The 27,404-nt window shown below is 44.8% G+C and overlaps 1 protein-coding gene across 1 annotated transcript in view; it reads right to left on the bottom strand.

Annotated features, from left to right (window-relative positions):
* Window positions 1-27,404, bottom strand: part of PTPRT (protein tyrosine phosphatase receptor type T) — a 934,550-nt gene that overhangs the window by 790,451 nt on the left and 116,695 nt on the right. The window contains exon 5 of the mRNA XM_032592759.1: window positions 12,149-12,274. Within this exon, the coding sequence (XP_032448650.1) occupies window positions 12,149-12,274 (126 nt within the window). The remainder of the gene's footprint in view (window positions 1-12,148; window positions 12,275-27,404) is intronic.

The raw sequence follows: 27,404 nt of genomic DNA, 5'->3' as shown, positions 1-27,404 counted from the left end.
TATACATACTTGAAATCATGTTTCATAAGATATCACATTATGTTAAAAATAGACGATGGTCCACAGCACAGACTCTTAGAGCCAGAGTGCCTGGGTTCAAACCTCAGCTCCTCCATTTGCTACTAATTTCGGGGTGAGGTACTTAACATTCAGGGGCTCAACTTCCTCATGTGTAAAATACGGGTAATTAATAGTACCCAGTTCATATCAGTATTAAATGATTTAAAATTATGTAAAGCCCCTAGAACACTGTCCAGTAAGTGGCACACACGTGTTAAGTTACAAAATAGTGGTTTATTGTCCATTCCCACATATTACAGAAACTTTCATTTGAACTTGGCCTCTGTGCCATTGTCATCTGGGTCTGTCATTAGAACAAGCACTTCTTCAGTTCACTGACACCTGTCTACATCACCTTTGCATCCAATTACAGCATTTGGATGCATTGCTTTTTAATAGTCTAGAAAATACAGTTTATTAAGGTATTTTGTTTATAAATGTAAGAATATTTTTTTAAAAATTCCTTATTGAAGTATAATTAACATACCATGTTACTGTTTACTAGTTTCAGGTGTACAATGTAAGTATTCAGCAATTCTATGTTTCTCAGTGTTCATTATGGTAAGTGTATTCTTAATCCCCTTTATTTCATCCATCACCCCGTCCACTTGCACAGCTGCCCCTGCTGGCAACTGCTAGTTTGTTGTCTGTGTATTTAAGAATCTGTTTTTTTTTTCTTTTTTTTATTTCTTAAATTCCACATATGAGTAAAGTCATATGGTATTTTTCTTTCTCTTATTCACTTAGCATAATACCCTGGAGTTCCATCCATGTTGTTGCAAATGGCAAAATTTCATTTTTTTTATGGCTGAACAATATTCCATTCTGTGTGCGTGCATACATTTTCTTTAACCATTCACGTACTGATGGACACTTGAGTTGCTTCCATATCTTGGCTATTGTAAATAATGCTACAATAAAGAGGTACATGTATCTTTTTGAATTAGCACTTTTGTTATCTTTGGGTAAATACTCAGAATTATTGGATCATATGATAATTCTATTTTTAACTTTCTGAGGCACCTCCACACTGTTTTCCACAGGGGCTATGCCAATTTGAATTCCCACCAACAGTGCCCAAAGTTTCCCTTTTCTCCACATCCTTGCCAACACACTATTTCTTGTGTTTTTTATTTCAGCCACTCCAATAGATATAAAGTGATATCTCACTGTGGCTTGAATTTGCATTTCCCAGATGATTAGTGATTTTGGGCATTTTTTTCATGTGTCTATTGGCCATCTGTTTGTCTTCTTTGGAAAAATAAAGTCTGTTCATATCCTCTGCCCATTTTTTTATTTGAATTACTAGGCTTTTTAGTGTTGAGATGTTTAAGTTCCTTATATATTTTGGCTATTAACCCCTTATCAGATAATGTCACTTGCAAATATCTCCTCCCATTCAATAGGTTGCCTTTATGTTTTGTTGATTTTTGAACTGAGGTTTTTTATCACAGAAAATAAACATCAAGGCAAGCATCCATGTGGATATTCGAACAGGCCTGTTTTCCCATTTATGTAACATGTGTATTTTGATCACCAAAAAGATCCTCTGATGCTTTTTACAAGCCATCCTTATCACTTGTCATTATCCAGTCATATCCTCCAGAATAATATAAAACCTGTCTTCAATTTTATTGCCTTTTCCCCCCTATCCATTCTGTTATCACTGTAAACATCCCAAACCAGCACTGATTGGGGTCACTGCAGGCTAATGTAGTTTCCCTAATTAATTTTGTGGTTCAAAGGACATAAGAGACCATCCCATAATATAAAATGCCCTGTAAGAACTTTTTCAAGAGCTGTTTGGAGACAAAGACCCGGCCTTTTATTGGGGCATATGGGGTACATTTGGGTTTTTATCTTTTCTTCTCCCACTGCCATTTCTTGGGTGTTAAATAAAGCACGGAGCATCCATCTAGTGAAAGATGGTGCCAGCCCTGGAAGGTGAACACTAGATCTGAATGGGTGATGTGAAAGGAGGGCAATGGCAGCTGTTGGGAACCATGACCCGATTCATCATCTGCATTCTTAGGAGGCACAAAAGTGAGGCGGCCGAGAGTACAGACTCCAACACAGACTTCCTGCAGGCAAATCCTGGCTCTACCACATGCTAACTATGGCCTTGGGCAAGTCACAGAAGCTTTTTTGTGCCACCAGCTCCCTAATCTGTAAAACGCAGATCATGATATCTGTATCAGAGGGCTGTGAGCAGATTAAGTTCATACATTTAAAGTGCTCAGGATAGTACCCACCACACAATGAGCACTACCTAAATACCGCTTCCCTACTACTATTGTCACTATTACCACATACATATATTCTCTCTTCCCTCCCACCCCCTTCCTCCTTTTCTTCCTCCTCCCTCTTTCTTGACACCCATCCATCTGTTAATCATGACATCGGAGGGAAGTGAGATGGTCCTGGAGAGAGTTACCTTATATGTACAGACTCAGCATCTCTTTAAAAATGAATATATAATATTTTATCATTAAAGAGGGAAGAAAAACTTATTGATTCAATACTGGCTAAATGGGAACTTAAGAGCTTATAGCTTTAAGCCAATCAATAATAATATCAGGAATGATTAAGGATGGTTAAAGGCCCATACTTCCCAATCATTTTAATGTAAGCACTACATTAAAGAAACAGTTGGTCAGTTTTTGGATACATCACATTTTTCCAATGGGGAGGGTCTTACATAGGTCACAAGCAGATCCACACACACGTGCCAGGCCCCAGAGTGAAGCGAGGGGGAATCTGCAGGGCCCCTTTATTTGTCCCAAGGGTCAATTATAGAGCAAAAGAGCCTTGACAAGGCAGGATCTGGGAGCAATGGTCCAGCCAGACTGAGCCTCATCAGGCTGAGAGGAGGCAGGCCGGGTAGAAAAGCCGCACGTGCACCAGGTACCATAAAAATGCCAAAGAAAGCAGCAGCTCTCCAGGGTTCTCCCCAAAACTCCCTGACATCAACTTGCTCCTGACTTTCCAAATGCTTATAACCTTAATGATAATTTAGTCTTCATACATGGATCGCCTTCCCTGTTCCAAGCCCAATGCAAGGCAGAGGGAAGGGAGCAATGATCAGCAGCCTATACCCTTAAGGAGCTCACAGCCATAGTCAGAAATCCGAGACAAGATATAATAAACTCAGCCACAGGAGCACAGAGAAGAGGCAATCCTGCACAGGGAGAGTAAGGGAGGTCCTCCTGGAGGAGACTAATCTGTTCAGGGTTTTGACATAAGACAAAGGGAGATAGGAGATGCCTTCTAGCCAAAGACAAGACTGTGGAACCTGCAAGGTTTGGGGTTAGAAACAAGAAAAATCAACTATGACAATCCTTCTCAAACTCAGAAATGTTCTGCATGAATACTGAGAGGCTCGTCATGAACAGAAAGCTAGAGAATAGCCTTGAAAAATGAACAGAAATTTAGGCAGTTCTGGGGAGCCAAGGCGGCAGCAATTCAGCAACCTCATTTAGTAGCATCTCTTGTGGCCCAGACAACACCCCTATCACAGGACCCCCCCTGTAAAGGCCTCTGGCCCACCCTCCCTCCAATGGGCTGCATCCAGGCCCCACGTCCAGCCACACCCAAGCCATGAGGAAGAGTAAATTTCTGGCACCTTCACCTCTGGACAAGTTGCACGGTCCACCAAGATTCCACACAGTGGGAGATTCCCAAATTCAGGAAGCAGAATTGGAGGCTAGACTCCCTAAACTCAAGCCTCACAGCCTCTCTCACATGACTATATAGAAAGAGAAGCCAAGAAGGCCGAAATGGAGGCTCAGGCTGGAAATAGATGCTGGGATCGTATCATGAGAAAGTTCAATCACTAACAAGAGTAATTCACTTGGCAAACATTCACTGCCCCTGCCTACAAGGAGAACAGAAGCTAGCTCAAAAACAGACTACGAAGAGGCTTGCTATTCGTCAAATCAGCACTGGAGAGACCAATCTGCTTTTTACAGCTGATATCCACCTGGACTAGTGCTCGGACTGCTCTCTAGTTGATTATTATCTTGAACAGAATTCCTGCTAATCCTCAGAAGGTCTCCAACTAGTACACTATGAGCTGTAACGTGCTACACTCAGGGGGCCATCACCAGCCAGTTCTTGACTTGTGTTTAGGGCTGCAGAGTCCACAAAGAATCTTCCCTACATCAATTTGTGGGCAAATATCCAGGACTCCATGTTTGACATGTGGACATTCTGCCAGATCTCAAAAATAATATACAACTACTCTACGTTTGATACAGAAGGGAGTACAGAAATATATATATAGATATATCTATATATGTTTCTATATAGATTTCATATATATATCTATATATGAAAGCAAATGTAAGAACGTCTATTGGAGAGGAGCAAAGATAGATGTACAAGAACACTCACTGCAATGTGATTCAGGAGTGAGTAACTGGAAACAACTTAAATATCCAACAACAGGGTGGTTAAATCATGGAACAATCATTGTAATGGAAGACTATGAAGCTTTTTAGAAAGTGTGCTTTTTGAGGGAGGGGAGGATGGGTGATGGGTATTGAAGAGGGCATCTTTTGGGATGAGCACTGGGTGTTGTATGGAAACCAATTTGACAATAAATTTCATATATTGAAAAAAAAGTGCTTTTTGAGGAATATTTAATGACATAGGAAAATACTTAAAAATAGCATTATATAGAAAAATGTATTTATGTAAGTGTGTGTGAGCATATGACTTTAATTTTGTTTCTTACAGCTACCTCTACCATGCATAGTCTTTACCACAAATGTGCATTTTTGCCATCATAAAGCATGACTTTAAATATAAATAACATTAACAGATGCTTTGTTGATGACAGTGCCATGTATACAACACAGATTTCTCTACCCTGGATTTGAAGACTGGCTCCTCTTTCATATTTAACTTGCATGAGGTTGGACAAATCACTTTCTCTCTCTGGGGCTTGATTTTCTCAAAACAAGAGGAGATAAGATCTCTGAATGCATGGGATGGTGGCACATTAGATGAAATGTATAGTGGGTCGCCTGGGTGACTCAGTCCATTAAGCACCCAACTCTTGGTTTCAGCTCAGGTCATGATCTCATGATTTGTGAGTGGAGCCCCACCCCTGCTCATGTGCACACACACTTTCTCTCCCTTTCTCCCTCTCTCAAAAATGAATAAACACTAGGGACACCTGAGTGGCTTAGTCAGTTAAGCATATGGCATCAGCTTAGGTCATGACCTCACAGTTCAAGCCCCTCATCCAGCTCTGTGCTGACAGCTCAGAGCCTGGAGCCTGCTTCATATTCTGTCTCCCTCTCTCTCTCTCTCTCTCTCTGTCCCTCCCCCATTCACACTCTGTCTCTCTCAAAAATAAACAAACATTACAAAAAAATTTTTTTACATAAACACTTAAAAAATAGAAATGCACAGGAAAATGTTTAATCCAGTTCTTGGTTAGAGTGAACACAGAAATGTCAGTTCTCTTAAAAGAAAGCAAAGGTTCCTCTACTTACAGCACCCTGGTGTTAGTTCTAACGTAGGAAAGGTGATGGGGTCAGGATACAGATATGTGAATGACCCAGTCATACTGTCCCAGGGCTGCTGTAACAAATTACCACAAATTGGGTGGCTTAAGACAACAGAAACAGAACCTTTCAGAGTACAAGTCTGAAATCAAGTTGCTGACAGGGATATATTCTCTCTGAAGGCTCTAGGGAAGGAGGCTTCCGGTATCTGCCAGTAATCCTTGGCACTCTGTGGCCTATAGATGCATTGCTCCAATCTGTGTCTGTGTTCCCATGGCCACTTCCTTGTCTATGTATCTCTCTTCCTCCACCAATCCTACTGTGTGACGGCCTGCTATGACAGTGACAGAAAGGAAAACTAGCACCACAATATTGAGATTGTGTCTACTTCCATGGCAAGCCAACTGGCTGAAAGACACCCATGTGTGTGTTTTCCATGGATTTTTTCCTAACATGTACCCCTTCCGATCAGGTAACTAACTAGGGTCTTTGTATCTGCTCTAGAAATCGGTGCAGGACACAGAGAAGAGGCTGCTTGAAGTGAAAGGTTCCTTCTTTCTTCTAGTTGTTGTAAAGCTTAAAATTTTACTCACAAGATTATGACTTCAAATAAGGGCTGTGACAAGAAGGGTGTGCCTTTGGGGTGTAGAAAGTGAGGACAGATAGTCTTCCACAGTGGGAAAAGGAAGGGAGGGTCTGCTGGTCCCATACAGCTCAGTGGTGCTAGCCCCAGAAGGGATGCTGGGTGATGCACCTGGGCTGGCTGGACTCCAAACAAGGGATCCAAGCCTGGGAAGAAGCATCAGTATTACTAGACCCAAAGGGACCACAGGAATGTGACAGTGGGCTTCTAAGAAGAAACTACAATAGCCTGGCCTGTTTAAGTCCCCATGACATCTGTAACCCCTCTAGAAGGGGGGACCCCCCAAAATGACAAAAATTTATGTCTCCCTGAAGGTTGGGGTCCAATTTAAGTTCACGCAAATGCAGCATTTCCTATGCACCTGGGTTTTCAGCCTACAAGTCAACCTTACTTTGTTCCAATACTTAAAATAATAGCTTACAAGCATCAAAAAGAAATGAGGGGCATCTGGGTGGCTCAGTTGGTTAAACCTCCAACTTCAGCTCAGGTCATGATCTCATGGTTCGTGGGTTTGAGCCTTGTGTCAGGCTTTGCGCTGACAGCTCAGAGCCTGGAGCCTGCTTCAGATTCTGTGTCTCCCTCTCTCTCTGCTCCTCCCCCACTCACACTCTGTCTCTCCCAAAAGTGAATAAATGTTAAAAAAAAAATTTTTTTAATCAAGAAAGAAATTAAAGGACACCTCCCAAGCCCCACTGCCTCTGGCTTCAGCCTTTGAAAATGACACTCAGAGACTTCAGTCCCCTTCAGTCCCCAAGACACTTATGCAAGGCTGGGAAAGGCAGAGCTAGAAACCAAAGGAAACTGCATAAAGTTCTACGGACCAGATCGAGGCTTGGAAAGAGGGTCTGTGGGTGTAGTATCCCCATTCCTCTGTGACAGCCCCAACAAAGATGAGGTCAGAGGTCTGAAGCCTGGAATGCCAGCCAGAGGGCTTTTCCCATGGAAAAGGACGAGGACAAGCCATGAAAGCAATGGTGTGGAGTGCTGAATTGACAGAGCTGGGCTAGAGGAGATGTGCAAGCCCGCAGGGCAGCAAGTACCCTGGGTATTGAAAAGCCTCTCTGGGTCTCTCAGGGACGCACGGAGACCACCTACTGAGTCAAGCACCTGGGTAAAGAAGCATCTGGGTCAGGAGAACTTGAAGAAGGAGACATGGTTCTAAGAAGAACTTAGACTTACAGCTCCAGAGATTGTTAAGAACCAGAAACGAGTTGGGCATCTGGTGGCTCAGTCAGTTAAGCGTCTGATTTTGGCTCAGGTCATGATCTCACAGCTCATGAGTTCAAGCTCCACATCGGGCTCTGCACGGACAGTGCAGAGCCTGCTTAGAGTTTTGACTCCCTCTCTCTCTGCCCTTCCCCTGCTCACTTGCTCTCTCAAAAATAAATACATAAACATTTAAAAAAAAAAAAAAGAAAAAAACTAGAAAAGAGCACAGAGGAACCAGTACTGATTAAGTTCTACTATGTGCAAACACTTCACACTCACTCAGCCATCATTCCATTTAACTCTCACACTGGTTCCCATGCTAAAGATGAGGAAAGAGAGGCAGAGGGATTAAGGGCCCAAAGTCACTGAGCTATGGCATAGGATTGGAATGAGTTGGCCTGGAAACATGTTTACATTAAGAACTCTGAAAGCCAAGAACAGGATCCCATGGGAACAGCAAGGAGGGAATCTTTCTTTACATAGACTGATAAGGGGCAATGTCTGTGAGAAGCAGTCATCTGAGCTGACACCTGAAGAAACTGGCCACACAAAGAGTGGAGAAAACCATTCCAGTGAGCAGGAACAGCATGTGCAAATGTCTGGAACCAGCCAACAACCTGACAGCCTTTCAGTCTCCAAGGCGCTGAAAGGAGCCAGTGTGCCTGGAGCATTTTGAGAAGAAAAGGAGCTTGGAGAAGACACAAGATCATGCAGAACATTGCAGGCTGCAGCAAAGAGTTCAAATTTCTTCCCATGTGCCAGGAGAAGCCAGCAGAGGGACTAAGTGCCAAAATGACACAGTGTCACTTACAGTCCAGCACAGAGTTTGTCACACAGAAGTGGATCAGTCAAAGGGTGTGGGACATCTGAATAAACAGACTCAAACTAGACTTCCAAAGGATGCAAAGTGCTGGTTTTACAGAAGGAAAAGTAAGATTTCAGTTTTGGCCCATGAGAAGAACAAACAATTTTGCCTAATCCAAATTCACTTTCATGCCTCTCTGCCTAAGAAGCACACGGAGCCACTGAAATCCACAGGCGCATCATGACAGAATAATTTCAGTGATCATTATCAAATGCCTCTATTTAGAAAAGCTCAGAGGATTGTATTAGCACAATCCGGTATTTATGAAATGACACTCTCCCGTAATGAGGGACTGAAAAATTAAGATTAGAAGAGTTATTCCTTTGGGAAGAGAGACTGGCACGGTGGGCAAAGGAGCCATGCCACACAGTTTCTTGGCAACTTGGTTTCCTCATCTGTAAAATGGAAGGATTACAGGAAAGGTTAAAAATCCGTGGTCAGTTTAAATAGAGGGCCCAAAGGGATTTGAAGATGTTGACCTTCATTTCTTTATTTAAAAAACACTTGATAGTGAAGTCAGAGAAAGACAAATATCATGATTTCAGTTATATACGGGATCTAAAAAACAAATGAACAGATAAAAGGCAGAATCAGACCCATAACTACAGAGAACAAATTAGTGGTTGGTTGCCAGAGGGAAGGCGAAGACAGGGACGGGACAAACGGTGAAGGAGAGTGGGAGATACAGGCTTCCAGTTATGGAATGAATAGGTCATGAGAAGGTACAGCATGGGGAACAGAGTCAATAGCATTGTATGGCGACAGATGGTCGCTACACTTGTACTTAGCACAGCATAACAGACTTGTTGAATCACCTGGAGTACACCTGAAACTAGTATAATATCGTATGTCAACTCTGCTTCAATTTAAAAAAAGAAACATAGGGGCGCCTGGGTGGTTCAGTCGGTTAAGCATCCGACTTCAGCTCAGGTAATGATCTTGCAGTTTGTGAGTTTGAGCCCTGCATCGGGCTCTGGGCTGACAGCTCAGAGCCTGGAGCCTGTTTCAGATTCTGTGTCTCCCTCTCTCTGACCCTCCCCCATTCATGCTCTGTCTCTCTCTGTCTCAAAAATAAATCAACGTTAAAAAAAATTTTTTTTTAATAAAAATAAAAAAGAAACATAGGGGTGCCTGGGTGGCTGAAGTCGGTTAAGCATCTGACTTCAGCTCAGGTCATGATCTTGCAGTTTGTGAGTTTGAGCCCTGCGTCGGGCTCTGGGCTGACCGCTCAGAGCCTGGAGCCTGCTTCGGATTCTGTCTCTCCCTCTCTCTGCCCCTCCCTAACTCGCACTCTCTCTCTCAAAAATAAAGATTTTAAAAAAAAGAAAAGAAAGCAAACAAAAATTTTAAATAATAAATAAATAAAATACACTTAGTGCAGACTATGTGGCCATCCATCCATGCATTTATCCAATAAAATGTTATTTAGTACATACTACATATGATGCACTGTATTAAGCACTGAGATAAAGCTATCAACAAGATTGTCATGGTCCCTACACATGTGGAATTCCTCATCTGAGGGTATAACATACACCAAACAAACAACATCCAATGTGACATGCATCATTGAGAAAAAGCACAGGATGCAATGGGAAACATTTACAGAGATAACTGACCCAGGCTGAAGTATCTAGAAGTGCCACCCTAAGGAAGTGATATTTAAGCTGAGCTACAAAGGGGAGGCACAAGACAGAAAGGTGGAGGAAAAGGTTCCATAGAGAGTAGTACATGGGGAGAGGAGCAAAGATGAATCAAGAGTTCAGTTTTAGCCATGTTGAGTTTGAAGAGTCTATAAGGCTCTGCAGGGCTAGATGTTTTTGGATACAAACACATACACATACTAGAAGATCCGGATACATTTGGCCAACGTCAAAGATGGTCAGGCAAAACAGAGGAGATGTGGTATATTTCCGCAAAGTACTCTGGACTCTAATAGAATGAGTGATTCTATCATCTAAACCAAGGCACCTTTGAGAATTAAGTCAGCAATGTTAAAAACTATGATGGGGCAACCCACATACAGGCTGTCCACGGTCACCTCACTAATGGGCATGTGTAGTTGCTGGAGACTCTGTTCACGCAAAGTAAGATCCTACTAGATCTGCAAAGTTCAATTTTGTACCACAGGACAGATTTATTACACCGGGGGCGGGTATCTACACTCATGAAAAACTTACATAACCATTTATGCCTTTAATTGGAAGTATACAGAACCATCCAGCAGCCTCATGCTTTAGAGCCAAACTCCAAGTCCATGAGGCCACAGAGGCCACATCCTTACCTGGACAGGTCTGAGTGTCTTCTCTGTCTATAGCTTAGTGCATCCTGTTAAATTCTTCTCCCCAGAGGAAGCGAAAAAGACTTGGCAGCCAGGAAGTGGGTGGTCTAAAGTTCATATGAAATGCCTGATGGCAACCAAAGGCACAGAAGTGGTGAAGGCCATCTGTAGTGTGATGGTTAACCGTGTGTGTCAACTTGACTGGGCTACAAGATGCCCAAATAGCTGCTAAAACATCATTTCTAGGTGTGTCTATAAGGCTATTTCCAGAATAGACAAGCATGTGAGTTGGTGAATGGAATAAAGCAGATAGCACTCACCAAGGGGGTGGGGGGGGGGGGCAGGCATCGTCCACTCCCTTGTGGGCCCAAATAAAAAAAAAAAAAGGGAAAGGAAGGGTAAATTCACTCTCTCTACCTGAGCTACAGGCATCCACCTTTTCCTGCCCTCAGACATTGGTGTTCCCGGTTCTTGGGATTTCGAACTCAGATCAGGGTTTATATCATTAGCCCTGTATCCTAGGGCCCTCAGACTTGGACCAAATTACACACTGGTTTTCCTGGTTCTCCAACCTGCAGACAGCAGATGATGGGACTTCTCGGCCTCCATACAGTGTGAGCCAATTCCCATACTAAACTCCTCTTAAATGTATCTCTATAAATCCTATTGATTTTGTTTCTCTGGAGAACCTAAAACACATGGAAGCAGTATAGAACAAGCCTGAGATCTCCAGCATTTAATGGCCAGAGCGAGGAAGAGTACCACAAGATGTGTGGACAAAGAACAAGATAGTATGTGGGTTAGACTGCCCTTAGATGGGGAGGAACCATTAAATATGATGTTCCCTCTCCAACACCCAAACCAGCCGTCTTTACCGCTGTACCTGGGATCACATATCCAAAGAGGTGATCCTCATGTTCCCAGAGTTGTAACTCTTCCTGGCATATGTCCCCAGGTAAACGTTTTCAAGATTCAAGTCACCCAGGCATAGCCCACCCTAAGTGTGTTTTTCCTGAGTATTCTCCTCCAGGTGTACCTCCGCTAGAATATACCAGATGTCACTCTCATAGGCCTGCCTCAAGCAGCCATCTATCAAGAAAGCACATTAGCCCTTTAGCCCTGCTGGTTAATGACAAGCTGGGCATTCAGGATGTCAGGACATTAACTATGAGTAATATCCTGACTGCGGAAGTTTCCCTCGAGATATACAAGTTATTTATCTATGTGTCCTGGAAGAAAAGGAAAGACCTCATTCTTCACAAGTTCTTTCCTCTCCACCCCAAATCCAACTACTCTTAGGTTCCCAAGCAAAACCCAGGGATGCTCTACTTATAGCTAAAACTTAGAATCTTAAAGCTAAAAGAAATCCCAAAGGTTCCTGAATCCAGGGGACGTGTGATTCTTACCACATACCTTAAGAACACACTCAGCCTTGTTTTGATTACCCCTGGAGATGAGAAACTTACTCGAAGGACATTGTCTACTGCCCTCTCCACTCAACCCATACATTTGTCCCCGTAAGTCATCCTAGAAGCTAGTGACCCTCATCCCAGCCTCCAACACAGTGGGTCACGTACCTGTGGGCACCGCGGGGTCCAGCATTGGTTTCTCCCATGTGTTAATCTGCTCCCAGGTAAACCCATTGGTCCCCAGGGCCACGCTATAACCACAGTTGCTGTAGTGTTCATCAAAGGAACAGCCACCTGCAGATAAAAAAGATACAGGTAAATACCTCCTGGTGTCTGAGCTTGGCTCCTTACCCCTGTCTCATCAGCTCCTCATTTACAACTTTGAATATTAAACTTGGACGAAGATTAAAAAAAAAAAGGCAAGCAAATTGGATTTTTATATTTGCTCTGGTTCTCTCAGAAAGGTGCTGGCATCTACCGGCCCCTCCTATTTAAAAAAGTTAATAAGGCTAGTTACATTGATTTCAATCTTCCTTCCCGAGAAAGTAAACAGTAACATCTCATTCTGAGTAGGAAAAAATGAATGCCAGGGCATGCCTCTGTGACTGCTTCCTACAACAGGGACAGACACTGGGGGCAGCAGAGAGAGCACCAGCTCCAGAGTCCGGCCAGACCAGCTGCACACAGCTCCACCTTGCGAACCTGGGCCAGCCCCGGCTAGCTGCTTCCCCATCTGCGGCCCAGTTTCCCCACCTGTGGCACAGAGGGGAGGAGCCACTGGACCGAAACACCATGAGGACTAAATGGGGTAACACATGAAAAGTTAACTGGCACGGAATAAATTCTCCACATCTATCTCCTTCCCTATAAAAGTGGTTTGTGAAAAATCATGTTTCATGGCATAAAAATCAAATTTGTGAAGAATCAGACAATCGTAGTTGGTGCTGATAGTGTTTAAAGCCATCTACCATTTTACAGTAAGTTCTAACAATTCAACTCTGCAAGGATTTACTGAGCATACACCATGAGCGGTAGGTCCCCTCCAGGGGACGTGAACAAAGATGTGGGCTACAGAACCAGGGCTCCAAGGAGGAAATTCTGGTCTGGATCAACAGGAGCCATGACATCCCAAAGGAGGACTGATCAGGGCTTTGGAGTACCCAGCACATCTGCGGACCAGGAGCAGGAGGGGGGGCATCCAGGTGAGCCGGCAGGACACAGAGGTGGCACAGGACAGAGTTCTAGAGCAGCCTCCTGATGGTCTCCCAAACCCCCTTTCACACCCGGCCAGCTCTGCAACTGCCCCCCCCCCATTCTCCTTGATGCTCAGGTGTCATCACATCACCATCTGCCTCCCTTACACACCCTCCTCCCCCATCACACATGCAAACATGGTTCCAATCCATGTACAGAAGCCATCCGTTGCTGGCCCCAGCCCAGCTCTGCAGCCTTCCCTAATATTTCCCCATCATCCCCACCAGCTGCCAAGGAAAAAACCCTTCTCTGCACCCCAGGCCTGGGATGTTCTCAGTGGGGTAGAAGTCCTGTTGACAGATCTTGTGTGAATGATAAATGATAACCCAGAAGCACTGACCCTTAGCACCCCAATTTGGAGTCTCAGCTGAACAAAGGAGGGCTGGACGTACTTTGGTAATACAGGCATTTGGGCTTGAGTCAAGAGTATTAAATAACTTTGCACTAAGAAGTAACAGCAATTTGGGATGTCTAATGTGGATACCTCAATTACAAAGTAAAGGAGAGGAAGAAAGGGATTCAAGAAACAATGGAAAGCAGAAACCTACAAAAAGTGACAGCCAGTAAGAAATTTCCTGTGATGGAAACTGGCTGATGCCTTGGTAGGAACTAAATCTGATTCCATTCATTCATTCTTCAGTTCAACATGAACTGAGCCGTTAATGCAGGTCCAACAGAGTCCCAGGCCCTGGCCGTAGAGCGGTTTACACAAGGGTCCTGTCACTCTTGCACAAGACAGAATGATGGTGAATAAGTAAATGAATAACCCACATGCATTTTAGCGTCGTGCCACAAAGGCTACAGGTGAGGTGGGTGACAGACTACCAGGGGTTCAGGAAGCCTTCCCACATGCACCGGAAATAGTTCCCTGTCCTGTGCTATAATGCTCCTCTACTACACCCAGCTCCTCAGGGAGAGCAGGCCACACATGGCAGCCATGTGCCACTCGTAGTTCAGGTAACTGAGGAAGGCTGATGACCAGTGCATACTGACAAGGACAACAGGCAAGGACAGGAGGCCAGGAGATGAAAGGTTAGGAGAAGGCACTTCACTCTGGATACAGCGGAGAACTCAGCTGGCCTCTGAAAGGCAAGGAGGGAGGCAATCAACCAGTTTGCACTAGACAGTGAGCTTCAGGAAGGCTGGGAACAGCTCTGGCACATAGTAGGGGCTTAAGTATCTGTTGAGTGAATGAACCAATAATGCTAACACAGGACTCCTGACACAAAGCTCTGTTCCAGTAACAGTGAGCACAGAGTACCCCCACACTCAACCCGCTCTGCCAAGCCCCATACTTGCCCCTTCTACCTAGAAAGCTCCTTCCCCACATCGCCTGACAAATTCCAAGTGATCCTCCCGAATCACTTCTTTTTAATTTTTTAAAAATGTTGGGGCGCCTGGGTGGCGCAGTCAGTTAAGCGTCCGACTTCAGCCAGGTCACGATCTCGCGGTCCGTGAGTTCGAGCCCCGCGTCAGGCTCTGGGCTGATGGCTCAGGGCCTGGAGCCTGTTTCCGATTCTGTGTCTCCCTCTCTCTCTGCCCCTCCCCCGTTCATGCTCTGTCTCTCTCTGTCCCAAAAATAAATAAACGTTGAAAAAAAAATTTTTTTTAATGTTTATTTGAGAGAGAGAGGGACAAAGAGTCCCAAGCATCTTCTGCACTGTCAGCGCAGGAACCGTAGCAGGCTCGATCCTACAAACTGTGAGATCATCACCTGAGCCAAAATCAAGAGTCAGATGCTTCACCAACTGCACCACCCAGGCACCCCCAAATCAGTTCTTCTATAAACTTCCCAAACCAGAACAGAGTGTGAATACTCCAGACATGAGAACACAATACACTACATTTACAATTGTTTTTTACTTTGCGGGGGAGAGAGAAAGAGCAAGCGAGAGCACAAGCTGGGGAGGGGCAGAGAGGAGAGAGAGAGAGAATCCCAAGCAGGCTCTGCACCGCCAGCACAGACCCCAACGTAGGGCTCAAACTCACACAACCGTGAGATCATGACCTGAGCCAAAACCCAGATACAGACTCTTATCTGACTGAGCCACCCAGGAGCCCCTATATTTACAATTTAAAAGCAGTGATGGCAGTGGTTCCATTACTCTTAGGTAGGCCATCCCCCTTTTCTCCATCACCATGCCATCACCTGCCGGGAGCCCAGCCTGCAGGAGACAAATGAATCGGGTCAATGCCATAGACAACAGATCCTTAACCTGCTTGAATTGATAAGCAAGGGACACCTGCAGCATCTCAAGAGTCCACGGGAAACCTGATTTAGCATCCTAAATAGACATCAGCCTCCAGGATGAGACAAGGAAAGAGTGGCCAAGACCATGCTATGGGCATAGCAAACTGTTTGAGTCTTCTCTCTTGTGCACACAAGAGCACTGTGTCTCCAGGCCACTTGCATCTGGGCAAGACCTCACAGTAAGCCCTAGAGATGTGTAACAAAGGGATATCCACCATGTGCATGATTGGCCCATAAAAATGACCTCTTACAAGGAATCCCCCTCACCTATCCCTGCTGTGAAGAACTCCAAAACTATAGGTGAAAGCAGTGGCATCCAGGGGGAACGAGTCTAGATCCCTGAGACACTGGAAGAGAGCCAACCAGTCACATGACCAGTGATACCAGCATTCACTCTCCAAGAGCAAAATCCCAACTTGTCTTATGTTACTGACAGCGTAGGGGTTAACTAGGACCATAGCAGAACCTTTCGCATGCTCTCAAGCATTTGCTCCATGCCAGGCAACATACTAGACACTGACTGCTTATTTTTGCTCATTTGCTTTCACTTAATGCTTGCAACTTGGTGAGGCAGATTTTTATCCCTTACTGTAAGTACAAGGTAATTAACGCACGGAGGGGTTAAGCGACCTTCTCAGCTCACACAGAAGGGAATGTTAGAGCCAAGATTAATTCTGTGGTGACCTAACCACATAACCCATGCTCATTCTAATGGACCAGAGAGAGAATGTATTCCCCCAAAACCAAGGACCAAGTCTTTCACTTCTAAGGTTATGAGAGAGGATCAGAAAAAGGGCTTCCAAGGTGGTTGGATCTCTCCCATTAGAATGCATTTCTTTGCTTATTCTAGAAACAAAGTTAAATAAGTTTTTTTTTTTATGTTTTCTGTGCACAGGCACAGAATCGACAAAGAATTCTTACACTCAGTTTGCAGAGTGCAGGGAAAGACAGCCTCACAAACGTACACTCAAGGTGCCAAAATGCAAAAAACACCTTCATGGAGAAGGGCTGAAGCAAGCTCAAAGACCCCATTCAAAGGAGGCTGCCTTAACCGGTCCAATATATCCTCTCCCAACTCAACCACTACCACTCACAAATCCACTGTGGCTTCATCAATGTGGAAGGAGCAAATACAGCATGTTAGGCATGATGGGGAAAAAAAAAAAACAACAACAGCTGAGGACAGGAAAGAAAGAAAAGCAGTTTCCGACATGCCTTCCTGCTGAAAGGGAGTTTGGTATTTGGCTCCGAGCTTCCAATGGCCACTAGAAAAAGGAAAATCTGTTCAGATACCGGACACTCAGTGTTCCTACAACAAAAGCCAATTGCACAGGAAAATTACACCCATTCCAGGTGCTTGGCTCACCCAAGAATGTCTCCGCAGGACCACTGGTAACAGAAACCCCATGCTCCATCATGAACTGTATCTGAAGAAACACCCACACAAGGAGCACATGGCCAATTACATGAGACTATTTCTCATTCTCCACATAAACTGACCGCATCACCCAAAATACAACAGGGGGAAAGCTACTCATTGGGGCTCAACAGGATTCAATCTAGAGTTCTGCTCCCCATTAGTCTGGCTTGACCCAGACACAAGTGTTAAAAGCTATTTGAGAGAAAAACATACTTAGTAAGTATTTCCTTTAAGCCATCCTCCTTGAATTTTCTTCCTCTCAACCAACAGATTGAGAAAGAGTAGTTACGAGCGCAGGATTACACATCCTGACAGCAACCCACGCTGCCGCGGGGTAGAGCCCCACCCTAGCTCACATCTCTTCCTCGTTTCTGGGTCCTCGTTTTGTGGTGTATGTGACGGATCACTAGGGAGCCCCGCCGTGGTAAAGGGAAGGATTCCAGCGACGCAGAAAGAACCGGGAACTCTCAGGAGCCACCAAGATGCAGAGCCACACTGCAAGCCAGGGACTGGTTACTGACGGCCACCAAGGGGAGGAGAAGAAAGCAAAGACCAGTTGCTTCTGGACCCATAGCATGAAATATTCAAACCCTTGATAACCCTGAGTCTCACTGCTGTTCCTCTATCTCAAAAATCAGGTTTACTTTCTTGATGCAATTCCTTAGGTCCCTAACGCCTGACAGAAAAGGCTCCCAGCTGCCTCTGCAGGTGTTGGTGGTAGGCGACTTAGGAAAGACTAATGAGTGGAGAGGTTCCCAAAAGACTCATCTGGAAGCACCCCTCATTCAGTTTTAAAGAACAGGCAGACCCATTTAACTGATGTCAACCCGACCACAATCATTATGGGGGAAAACAAAAAACCCACCCCAGGAATAGGAATCAGCACATGTGTCCAGAGCACACATCCTGGTTTGGAGAAGACCCACATAACTAGGGGAGGACAGGGCGAAGGACACAGCCCTACCTTCCTGCACCCAGAGAGAGGAGCTATTTCCCTGGACAGGTGGAGGTCAAAATGTGGCAAAGGCCCCAGATGCTCTGACGAGAGTCAAGCATAAAAAGTCAACAGAGAAATGGAAAACTGTAGCAAGGAAATTGGATTCTGGAAATCCATTTGGGTTTGGTAATGTATAGCAGATCAGCATCTGTAAGGGAAGTCAAAATAGTGCAGGATACATACTCTAGGATACATTAAAGCATAAATAAAGTTTATAGTGCCAATCAGAATTTTTTTTTAAACATGAGCTCTTCTTTTGAAAATGAGAAAGGAATAGAATTCAATAAAAATATAAATGTGTCTGCCTCTGCATTTCTCAGATATGAATCCTGTATTTTCTTGAACAGAATTAAGTTCAGAAGAGGAACTAAACATTTCCTGAGCTTCTGTTATATGCCAGGCACTGCACTTGAGCTGTGTTAAGTATGTATTTATAGATGTGTGCATACAAATGGAAGTCCAATTACCCCCACTAAGACAGGGGATGACAAACTTCCTCCGAAAAGGGCCCAACACTAAAAAATTTTCAACTTTGCAGCCATACAGTCTCTGCCACAACTACTCAACTCTGCCACTGTAACATAAAAGCCGCTGTAGACAATACAGAAACAAATGGATGTGGCTGGCTGTGTTCCAATAAAACTTTATTCACAAAGCCAGGTGATGGGCCCGATCTTAACCAAGGGGCTGCAGTCTGACACCCCCTCCTCTAAGAAAGAAACACTGCTTTCCCCGTTTTACACAAGAAAACTTATCCTCAAAGTTACTAAGGGATGTGCCCAGCTAGGAATCTCAGGGAAAAAGAATGCCCTCGCATAAAGCAATAACAATACTAACATCCCCTTTTATTGGCCACTAAATGTGTACCCGTCACTGCAGGCACTGCCATTCTGATTGTACCCATTCTATAGACAGAGAAGTAAACTAACCTGCATGAAGTAGTAGAGTCAAGACATCAGTCTCAGGTTGTAATGGCACCAAAGCCCGAATACTTTCCATTGCTCTAACCCTGCCCCTCTTAGGACACCGTGTGTGTGCACAGAATCCAAGTTTCACCCTGCTGCTTCCGGAGGGGCGGGGAGGGTTGGGTGGGGAGCTGTGCCTATAACATCCAGTGGTGAAACTAGTGAAGAGAGAAATCTGGAAAAAAAAAATATCCAAGAAAAGCAGAAATTTGTCCTCGCTTCCTCTACATGGCCAGGTTCACTTCCAACACAGCTCGAACTTTGATTGACACACGTGAACATGATCGACCACAGTGATGCGCCCTGAGGAGGGTAACAATGAAACACCCCATCCCCTGGCAAGAATACAGCTAAAACTCAAATATCCCCCTCAGGGTACTCTGCGGATACATCCAGCACTGGGGACCTGGGGAAAGGGGGAAATGAAACCACAGGACTGTGCCCCTCTCTCTCCAAGCCCCAGAGCTCCACGAATACAGGGGCATGCCATATATCCCTTCACCAGCACCTAGTCCATAGTCTGTGTTTGACTTGATTGTTCAATGAATGGACGAACGCATTTAAAATAGATCTGCACTCATACAGAGAAGCCAGGCTGAGACCCCCACAGGGAGCCCTAGTGTATCTTCCACTGGCTTCCCTCAGGGGTCAGGATAAACCCAGTGTAGGCCTTGGAGCAGAGAAAGGCTCTGGGGCTAAGCCTTAGGCTGGACCCTTTGAAAGCATTTACCTTGGGTCTGCAAATGCTCAGGACAGAGGGCAAGTCTGAATCCAGAGAATGAAGGCAAGCCGAAGGATGCAGCCAGGAGAAACCATGAAGCTACCAAACGAAGGAAAAAGGTGAGTCATGTGGAGGCCAAGGAGCATCAGAGGGGACATAAGAGTACTGGCCGCAGACCCAGAAAGAGAGCAAGCTGCTCAGGGTTAAACTATGAGCAGGGTTTGAGCAGGGGTGGTGGGCACCATGCCAGAAGAGCAGGTAATCATGGTGCAAGGTCGAAGAGATGTAGACACAAGGCTACCAGGCAGACACAAATCTCAAGTCGATGTGAGTGGTAATAATGACAACCAACACTCCCTGTCAGGTGCTGAACTACACAGGCCTGGCGCTACTCTAAGGGTTCACCAACGTTAGCTCATTTAATTACTCCAAGCGCCCCATGAGATATGTATGGTCATTATCCTCCATCATATCAATAAGGAAACTGAGGCATAAAAATATTTAAAAACTAGCCTAAGATCACAGAAATCACAAGAGACAAAGGGAGGGCCTTGAACCTCGACTAACTCAGTCTACATTCTTACTAATTATACCAGGTTGTCATGACAATGAACTTGGAAGGCAACCTTGATCTTGAAAGGAAGTTCTGGTTGAGGGAAAGGGCTGACGGTAAAGCTCTTCTCCAATCCCTGTGAGAAGTACACTGAGCCAGCTTGCGTGCCTTTTTCCAAATCACTGCCTCGGCTCAAGACGCCTCTCCACAGTCTCAGAAGTCAAGGCATTCATGACAGAATGCTTTTTAACTCACAATAGAGGCCAAGGTGTGCTGGGGAGAACAAGAAATGGAGGTGGGGTCTCAGGCAAGAAGGTGTATGGGGTGGAGGCTCAGGCCTCCCACAGTCATCCCTGATATGTGGGAAGTTCACACTTGGAAGTTATTCAGACTCAAGATGTGGCAGGACTAAATGCTTAGGGGCACAGGAAAGGGCAATGTGGTAGGACTACTTTTTATTATTCTTTTAACTCCGCATTTAGCAAACTTTCCATAAAAAGCCAGATAATAAATATTTCCACTTTTCTGATTTTATTGGTTTTCATAGCCTTGCAACAGACTAACACAACTTAGGGGCTTAAAACAGCACCCATTTATTAGCTCATGGGTTCTACAGGTCAGGAGTCTAGACAAGGCTGGGCTGGCTTCTCTGCTCAGGGCCTCACCAGGCTGAAGTCACTTTTCTGGGGCTCAAATCCTCTTTGGAGCTCACATGGTATTAGGCAGAATTCAGTGTCCTCTGGCTGGCTGTCATCCACAGGCTACTCTCAGCCCCTAGAAACTGCCCACAGTTCCTGGCCTTGTGGCCCCTCCCCATAAGCCCTCTCATGCCCCAAATCTCCTGTTCTGGGTAGGGCAGGGCTGGCCCGATTCAGGTAGGCCCATCCAAGACCATCTCCTTCTTGATTAAAGTCGAGTGATTTAGGACCTTAATTACATCTGAAAATTTTCTTCACTTTTCTCACTAACCTGATCTAATCATGGGAGTGAAGTCCATGATTCTCAGTAGTCCCACCCAAGGGATGTGGATTCCACAGGGCACGCATGCCACGGGGCAGGGATCTTGGAAGCTTTCCTAGAATTCTGCCCACTTCAGTGGACCACTAGGTCTTGGTCACAACAATGCAGCAACACCACAACATAGAAGCAACCATAAGCAGAGGCACCTGGGTGGCTCAGTCAGTCAAGCGTCCAACTCTTGACTTTAGCTCAGGTCACAATCTCACAATCTCAGGGGATGGAGCCCCACTGACCATGCAGAGCCTGCTTGGTTGAGATTCTCTCTCTCCCTCTATGCCCTTCCCCCACTCTCTCTCAACAAATTTAAAAAACTTAAATACAATTTAAAAAATAAAAGCAGCCATAAATAATGAGCAGAGTTGTATTCAATAAAAAAAATATTAACATTGCACTGTGAATTGCATATGGTTTTCACATGTCACAAAATATATTCTTTTGATTTGTCTAACCGTTTAAGAATGTAAAAACCAAGGGCGCCTGGGTGGCTAAGTCGGTTAAGCATCTGACATCAGCTCAGGTCATGATCTCATGGTTTGTGGGTTCGAGCCCCGCATCAGGCTCTGTGCTGACAGCTCAGAGCCTGGAGTCTGCTCCTTCTCTGCCCCTCCCTTGCTCACACCCTGTGTCTCTCTTTATTTATTAATAAATAAGCATTAAAAAAAACTTTTTTAAATGAATATAAAAACCATTCCTCAATGGTGGGCCATATGAAAACTAGTGAAGGTCTAGAATTGGTCTGCAGGCTATATACCATTCCAACATTTGCTTTAATGCCGTAAAAATTTCTAATTTTAACACAATCACAGAAAGGGGCCACGTTTCACCATTTGAGTGTTTGATGTCTGTTGAATGTCATGTGCTTTTAACAACTCTTTCCCAATTCCCAGCTGTATAATGTTTTTTCCTCCCTCTGGGGACAATGTGTCTCCCAGTGTCTTCTAAAGCTACACTCTTGACCTGTGGGCTAAGGGTGACAGCAGCACAGTAACTGTCTGCAATTAAATGAGCACCCTCCCCCACATCACAGCACTTGTACTTTATGAGTCAAAACTAGCACACACCCCCAATTCACAGATGAAGAAAACAAGGCCAGAGCACATGATGTTCTCAACACCACATAGTCAATGAGGGGGAGGGCTAAGACTCAAACCAAGGACTTCCTCCTTAGAAGTTCTGAGAACCAGGGCAAGCTCTGGGATAGATACAACTACAAAGCTTGTGGGGCTCAATACAAACCTAAAATACAGAGCCTCTTCCTTAAAAAGTAATTTCAAGATGGCCATGGCAGAGCCTAATAAGCATGGGGCAAGGGCCAGTCTCCATGAGACTGCTCAGGTCACACACACCCACGAAGCTGGCCCTGCTCTGCAGACACCCACGTTAAAGTACCCAAACCCCCAAACCATCAAGATCCCACCCTCAGGCTGCCAGATGCTCTAAAGGCAAGGCAGTATCTAAGTAGGGCTTATAACTGCAAACAGCCTATCGCCGGTAGGAGAGCCTTGCCCCCGGAATGAATGTAAACCAGACTTGCATAAATTGAATTCCTTTTTTGAATACCTAATTGAATTTGCAGAAGTGTGTGCCAGGGGGGTGTTTAAATAAGTGCACAAATATGATAAGAAGGCCTTCACACCATTATATCTAATTCAGTAAGCAAAAATAATGGCAGGGCACGTTCCAATTAGTGTTTGATTTATTTGCTTTAATAAATCCAATTAGTAGAATGTTTTATAAAGTCATCCAATGTCAAACACTCATGGACTCAACAGATAGAAACAATACTTCTAATAGAAAAAAAATGTTTTAAAGCTTTTTGAACAGTGAATTTATTATAAATAAGATGATGTCTCTCTGATGGCTTGAGCGTTCCCCAAGGACCAGAGAAAGTGTCTGATCTGCTCATTTGGTTCTTTCTCCCACAGACTCCATGAGGCAACTCAGGTTAATTGGGCCCATTATAATAAATCCAGGAATGAAAACAACAAAGGTACAAGTTAGCAAAGGGACTTCAAGGGAGAACAATGAACTTGCTGCTGGGTCTTCTAGACCAGAGACGTGTTCAGACTTCCAAGGCAGCTCAGAAAAGCAGGAAAAGACAGGACTAACAGAAACAGTGGTGTTCTAGAACCTGATTCAGCCCTCCCACGCCCTTTGCAGGCTCCAGCTCTCCCACCTGTAAGCTAGAGAGGTCAATGTGCTTGGTGGCCCTGAGGCATGCCCACTTTGGACAGGCGATGATTTTCTTTGTCCAGTGAGACATACGTAGGTATGGGTTAAAAGCGTGAACTCTGGAACCAGCATCCCAGCTCCACTATTGGGGGGAGGTAGCTTTGTGACCTTGGCCAAGTTATTTAATTTCTATGTGCCTCAATTTCTCCATCTGTTAAAAAAAAAAAATGAAGATAATAGTGCCCGTCTCTTAGGGTTGTTATGAGGACTGAGTCAATTCAGTATTTACCAACCAAGACCTGGAACAGAGCCTGGCACAGAGGTGCCAAATAAATATTTCATTAATGTTTAATCCCATGTATGAATTAGGAATGGGGAAGATAACTACATTATAGGTTAGATTCAGATTGCACAATCTCATAAACAGTACTTTAAAAGAAACTATCTGAAATGGCCCATCATATGCTATATGGATCAGCAGCACCTATCGTGATATGCTGATCTGTACTGGCAGTCCCAGATTCATTCTCTACTTACTGCTGTGTAACCCTGGGCAAATCACCTAACCTCTCAGGTCAGAGATTCTTCCCATGTAATAGAAGGCATCCCTCCTATTATAATACAGTATAATATTACAACCCCTTCTATTACAATAAACTCTCTCAAATGACACTTGAATTTCTGACACCCTATGAAACAGTGACTGTTCTACCATGTCCACCTGGCTCCATTTGCTGGGATACAGGACTGTCAGGCAACCCCTGGAAACAGAAGCCTCTGTTCAGACCAGCTTCTCTGAGTGGTCTGCCATGGCCCTTGGTCTGGTACATGTGTGTGTGGTACAAGAGGAGAACACAGTAGTGAACGTGGCACGTTCATTTCTGTCTTTTCATGTGCCCCAGTCTTCCTGGGCACCAGTTTACAAGCAGACCCAAGAGAGCATGCAGGAAAGGAGACATCTCTGCCCCAGGCAAGGTCGCAGCAATACTGCAGTGCACTGTGTCTGGGAGGAAAGAGAGCAAAGGAGAAGGCCATGTTTGGGCTCAGCCTCCAGCTTCAACCTGCCAAGGAGAGGATGAGGGAGCAGGGGAGAGAGCGGTCACCCTCAGTTCAAAGTGAAAAATGGCTCAATTTGGAGACCAGCTGGAGAGTCCACCAGCCTGCAAAGTCTTCCTCCCCCTCTCCGCCACCCAAAAACAGCCTGGGAGCAGATACAGGGATTCCACTAGTCTCCCACACTGGCAGAGGACACAGATCATCTGGCCTAGCTCCTAATTTCACAGGGTGGGGAACAGGCATGAAAAGTACAAGGATGCAGAGAGGGGTGCAGCGTTGGGATGGAACCCCGCTCTCCTGGCCCAGGGCCAAAGTTCTGCCTACTCAGAAGCCAGAATAGCATCTTTCATCTTTTCTCACACAACCGTGATGCCTTTTTCATGTTTATTTCTGTGGGAGCAGGGAAAGAAAGAGATGGCCACAGGTCATACCCTGTGTCTGGGAAACTTTTTTATCTGTCAGGAAAAGGTGAATAAAGGTTTCCTCTGCACAGAAGCATGGGCTTAGAGGGCTTTCTGGCAGGCTCTGTGCCAACTTCCGACTGCCTCTGAAACCCAAGCCAAGCTCTCGGGGTCTTTGCACTTCCTCCTCCCCTGCCTGAAATGTTTTCACCGTCGGTGCTTCATGCAGCTTCATGTGGCTGACTCAGTTGGGCATCGCATGCATCAAAATGCCACCTCTGTGAACATTCCAGGGGGAAACAGCCCCCTATTATCTCCAGTTCTTGTCTATTATACCACCTTGCTTATGTGCAATGGGGTTGTTACTAAGGGTTCATTCATCCCTTAGTAACTCTGAAATTATTTGCTTATTCACTTATTCATTTTCTGCTTTCCCACTACATAAGTCCACCAAAGCAGGAAGCATGTGCCCATTTCATTCGCCAATCTTCAGGACTGTTCAAATAGCCCAGCACTTTGATGTTTAAGCATTTGAATGAATACCGAATAAATTAATGAATGAAGCTGAGTATGGCCAAGTCTCAGGATTGTATGACTTGGCTTCAGAAGATTTGTAGTTTGGTTCTGGAACTTTCCTTGTGACCTCAGGTGAATCACAAAAAATCTGAGCTTCCATTTCCCCATATGTAAAGTAGGAACAATAATGACAGTGGCTAGCACTTACTGAGTGTTTACCATATGCTGTGCAGTGCACTAAGGCATTTCCACAAGTATCTCACTGAATCCCCAAAGGGCCCCATGAGACAGTACGATCACTACCCACACTTCATCCACAATGAAACTGAGAACCAGTTAGATAACTTGCCCTAAATCTCACAGGTAGGAAATGACAGGCCTGGGATTCACACCAAGACAGTCCTACCCTAAACACATTCTTAGCCCTGGGTCACACCAGCCAAGTGATCACTAACTTTGCTACCACTGTGAGAATACCTGGATTTCTAAAAATCTCTTCTGCAAGGGACTTATTTTTAACATATGACTTTTTCACCAGGGGGGAAAAAAGAGAGAAGGAGTCACACCTTCTGAGTCTCTGTAGACAAGCCTCACCCGGTAAAGTCAGCTGAGTCTCCACTCACTGTCTTGGTGTTCAAGGTTATGGACCATCACCTGGTGCACACAGGGCTCTCCTGGGGACTCTGGTGCTCTCTCCGAGCCCACTCCAGACCTCAGCTCCATTAGTAACCTGGCTTACAGATCATCAAGAGAGACCACAGCTAGGTGCTCCCACCTGGCCCAGAGAGGAACACACCTTGTAATATATTCACCCCTGAGACATAAAGAACGCCTGAGATGATCATCTGTGCGTCATTTAAAACTTCCCAGGGCTTTAAATTTTTTCCACTTTGGTTAAAAAAAAAAAAAAAAACAAGCACGACCTTATTTCCCCTTAGAGCACCCCTGTGAGTTGCTCTTTGGGATTCAGTGTACCAATCTTGCATAGTTGGAACCTGAGGCTTAGAGAGATTAAGAAACTTCCTCAAGGGGTGCCTGGGTGGCGCAGTCGGTTAAGCGCCCGACTTCAGCCAGGTCACGATCTCGCGGCCCGTGAGTTCAAGCCCCGCGTCAGGCTCTGGGCTGATGGCTCGGAGCCTGGAGCCTGTTTCCGATTCTGTGTCTCCCTCTCTCTTTGCCCCTCCCCCGTTCATGCTCTGTCTCTCTCTGTCCCCCCCAAAAAAAAAAAAAAAAAAGAAAAAAAAGAAACTTCCTCAAGGCTACACAGCTGGTAAAGGGAGGAATAAGGAATAGAAGGACTTTCAATCTGGCCCCATAGCACAGCCCTCTCAACTCTATCATAATATCTCTTGCATGAAAAAAACCACTCAATACCTCCAGTTGGCAACTCTTACTCTTCCTTATTATCTTCCATGAATTAATTCAGCCCATACTTGAATGTCATTCATTAATTCCATACCAAGTATCCACTGTGTCCCAGACACCATTCTAAGTACCAGAGACAGAACAGGGATTCACAACTTGCCCCTCCTTCACAGAGTTCACATTCAATGAAATCATGGGAGGGAAATAATGCAGGTAGGTACCCACCTTGGTTTATTCACATATAATGCCTTGAACATGGCAGGCCCTCAGTAAACCTATCTGTAAGGTACATAGAGAAAGCGATCCTCACTGAGCAGCTGTTCTTTGCCGGGCATCAGGCCAGTCATCCCACACAATCTCACTTAATCATAACAACCATCCTATGATCCAGGAATTACTCATTCTCATTGTAAAGATAAAGAAACTGAGAATCCATTAAGAATCCAGTCCAAGTTCCCTACATTTGTGGGTTCTGACTCTGCTTCCTTTCCCAAAAGGCCATCATCTCTCTGTTGCACAATGCCACGCATACAAAAGCCTCAGAAACATTTAGGGCTGGCTGGCAGATATTGGTTCATATACTCAGTTTCTGTAAGTGTATTAACATTTAATTACAAAGAGTAAAAACGAGGGTTCCGTAGAGTCAATTTAACTCAGTAATAGCATCCAGCATTATATAAATCACCAAACTGGTCATTGTGTAGATAAAATATTTATTGAAGCCTGAGTGTTA

This window comes from Lynx canadensis, chromosome A3, assembly GCF_007474595.2.
Source record: "Lynx canadensis isolate LIC74 chromosome A3, mLynCan4.pri.v2, whole genome shotgun sequence".
Lineage (NCBI taxonomy): Eukaryota > Metazoa > Chordata > Mammalia > Carnivora > Felidae > Lynx > Lynx canadensis.
Note: the sequence above shows the minus strand (reverse complement) of the source record. Positions and strands in the feature narration are given on the sequence as shown.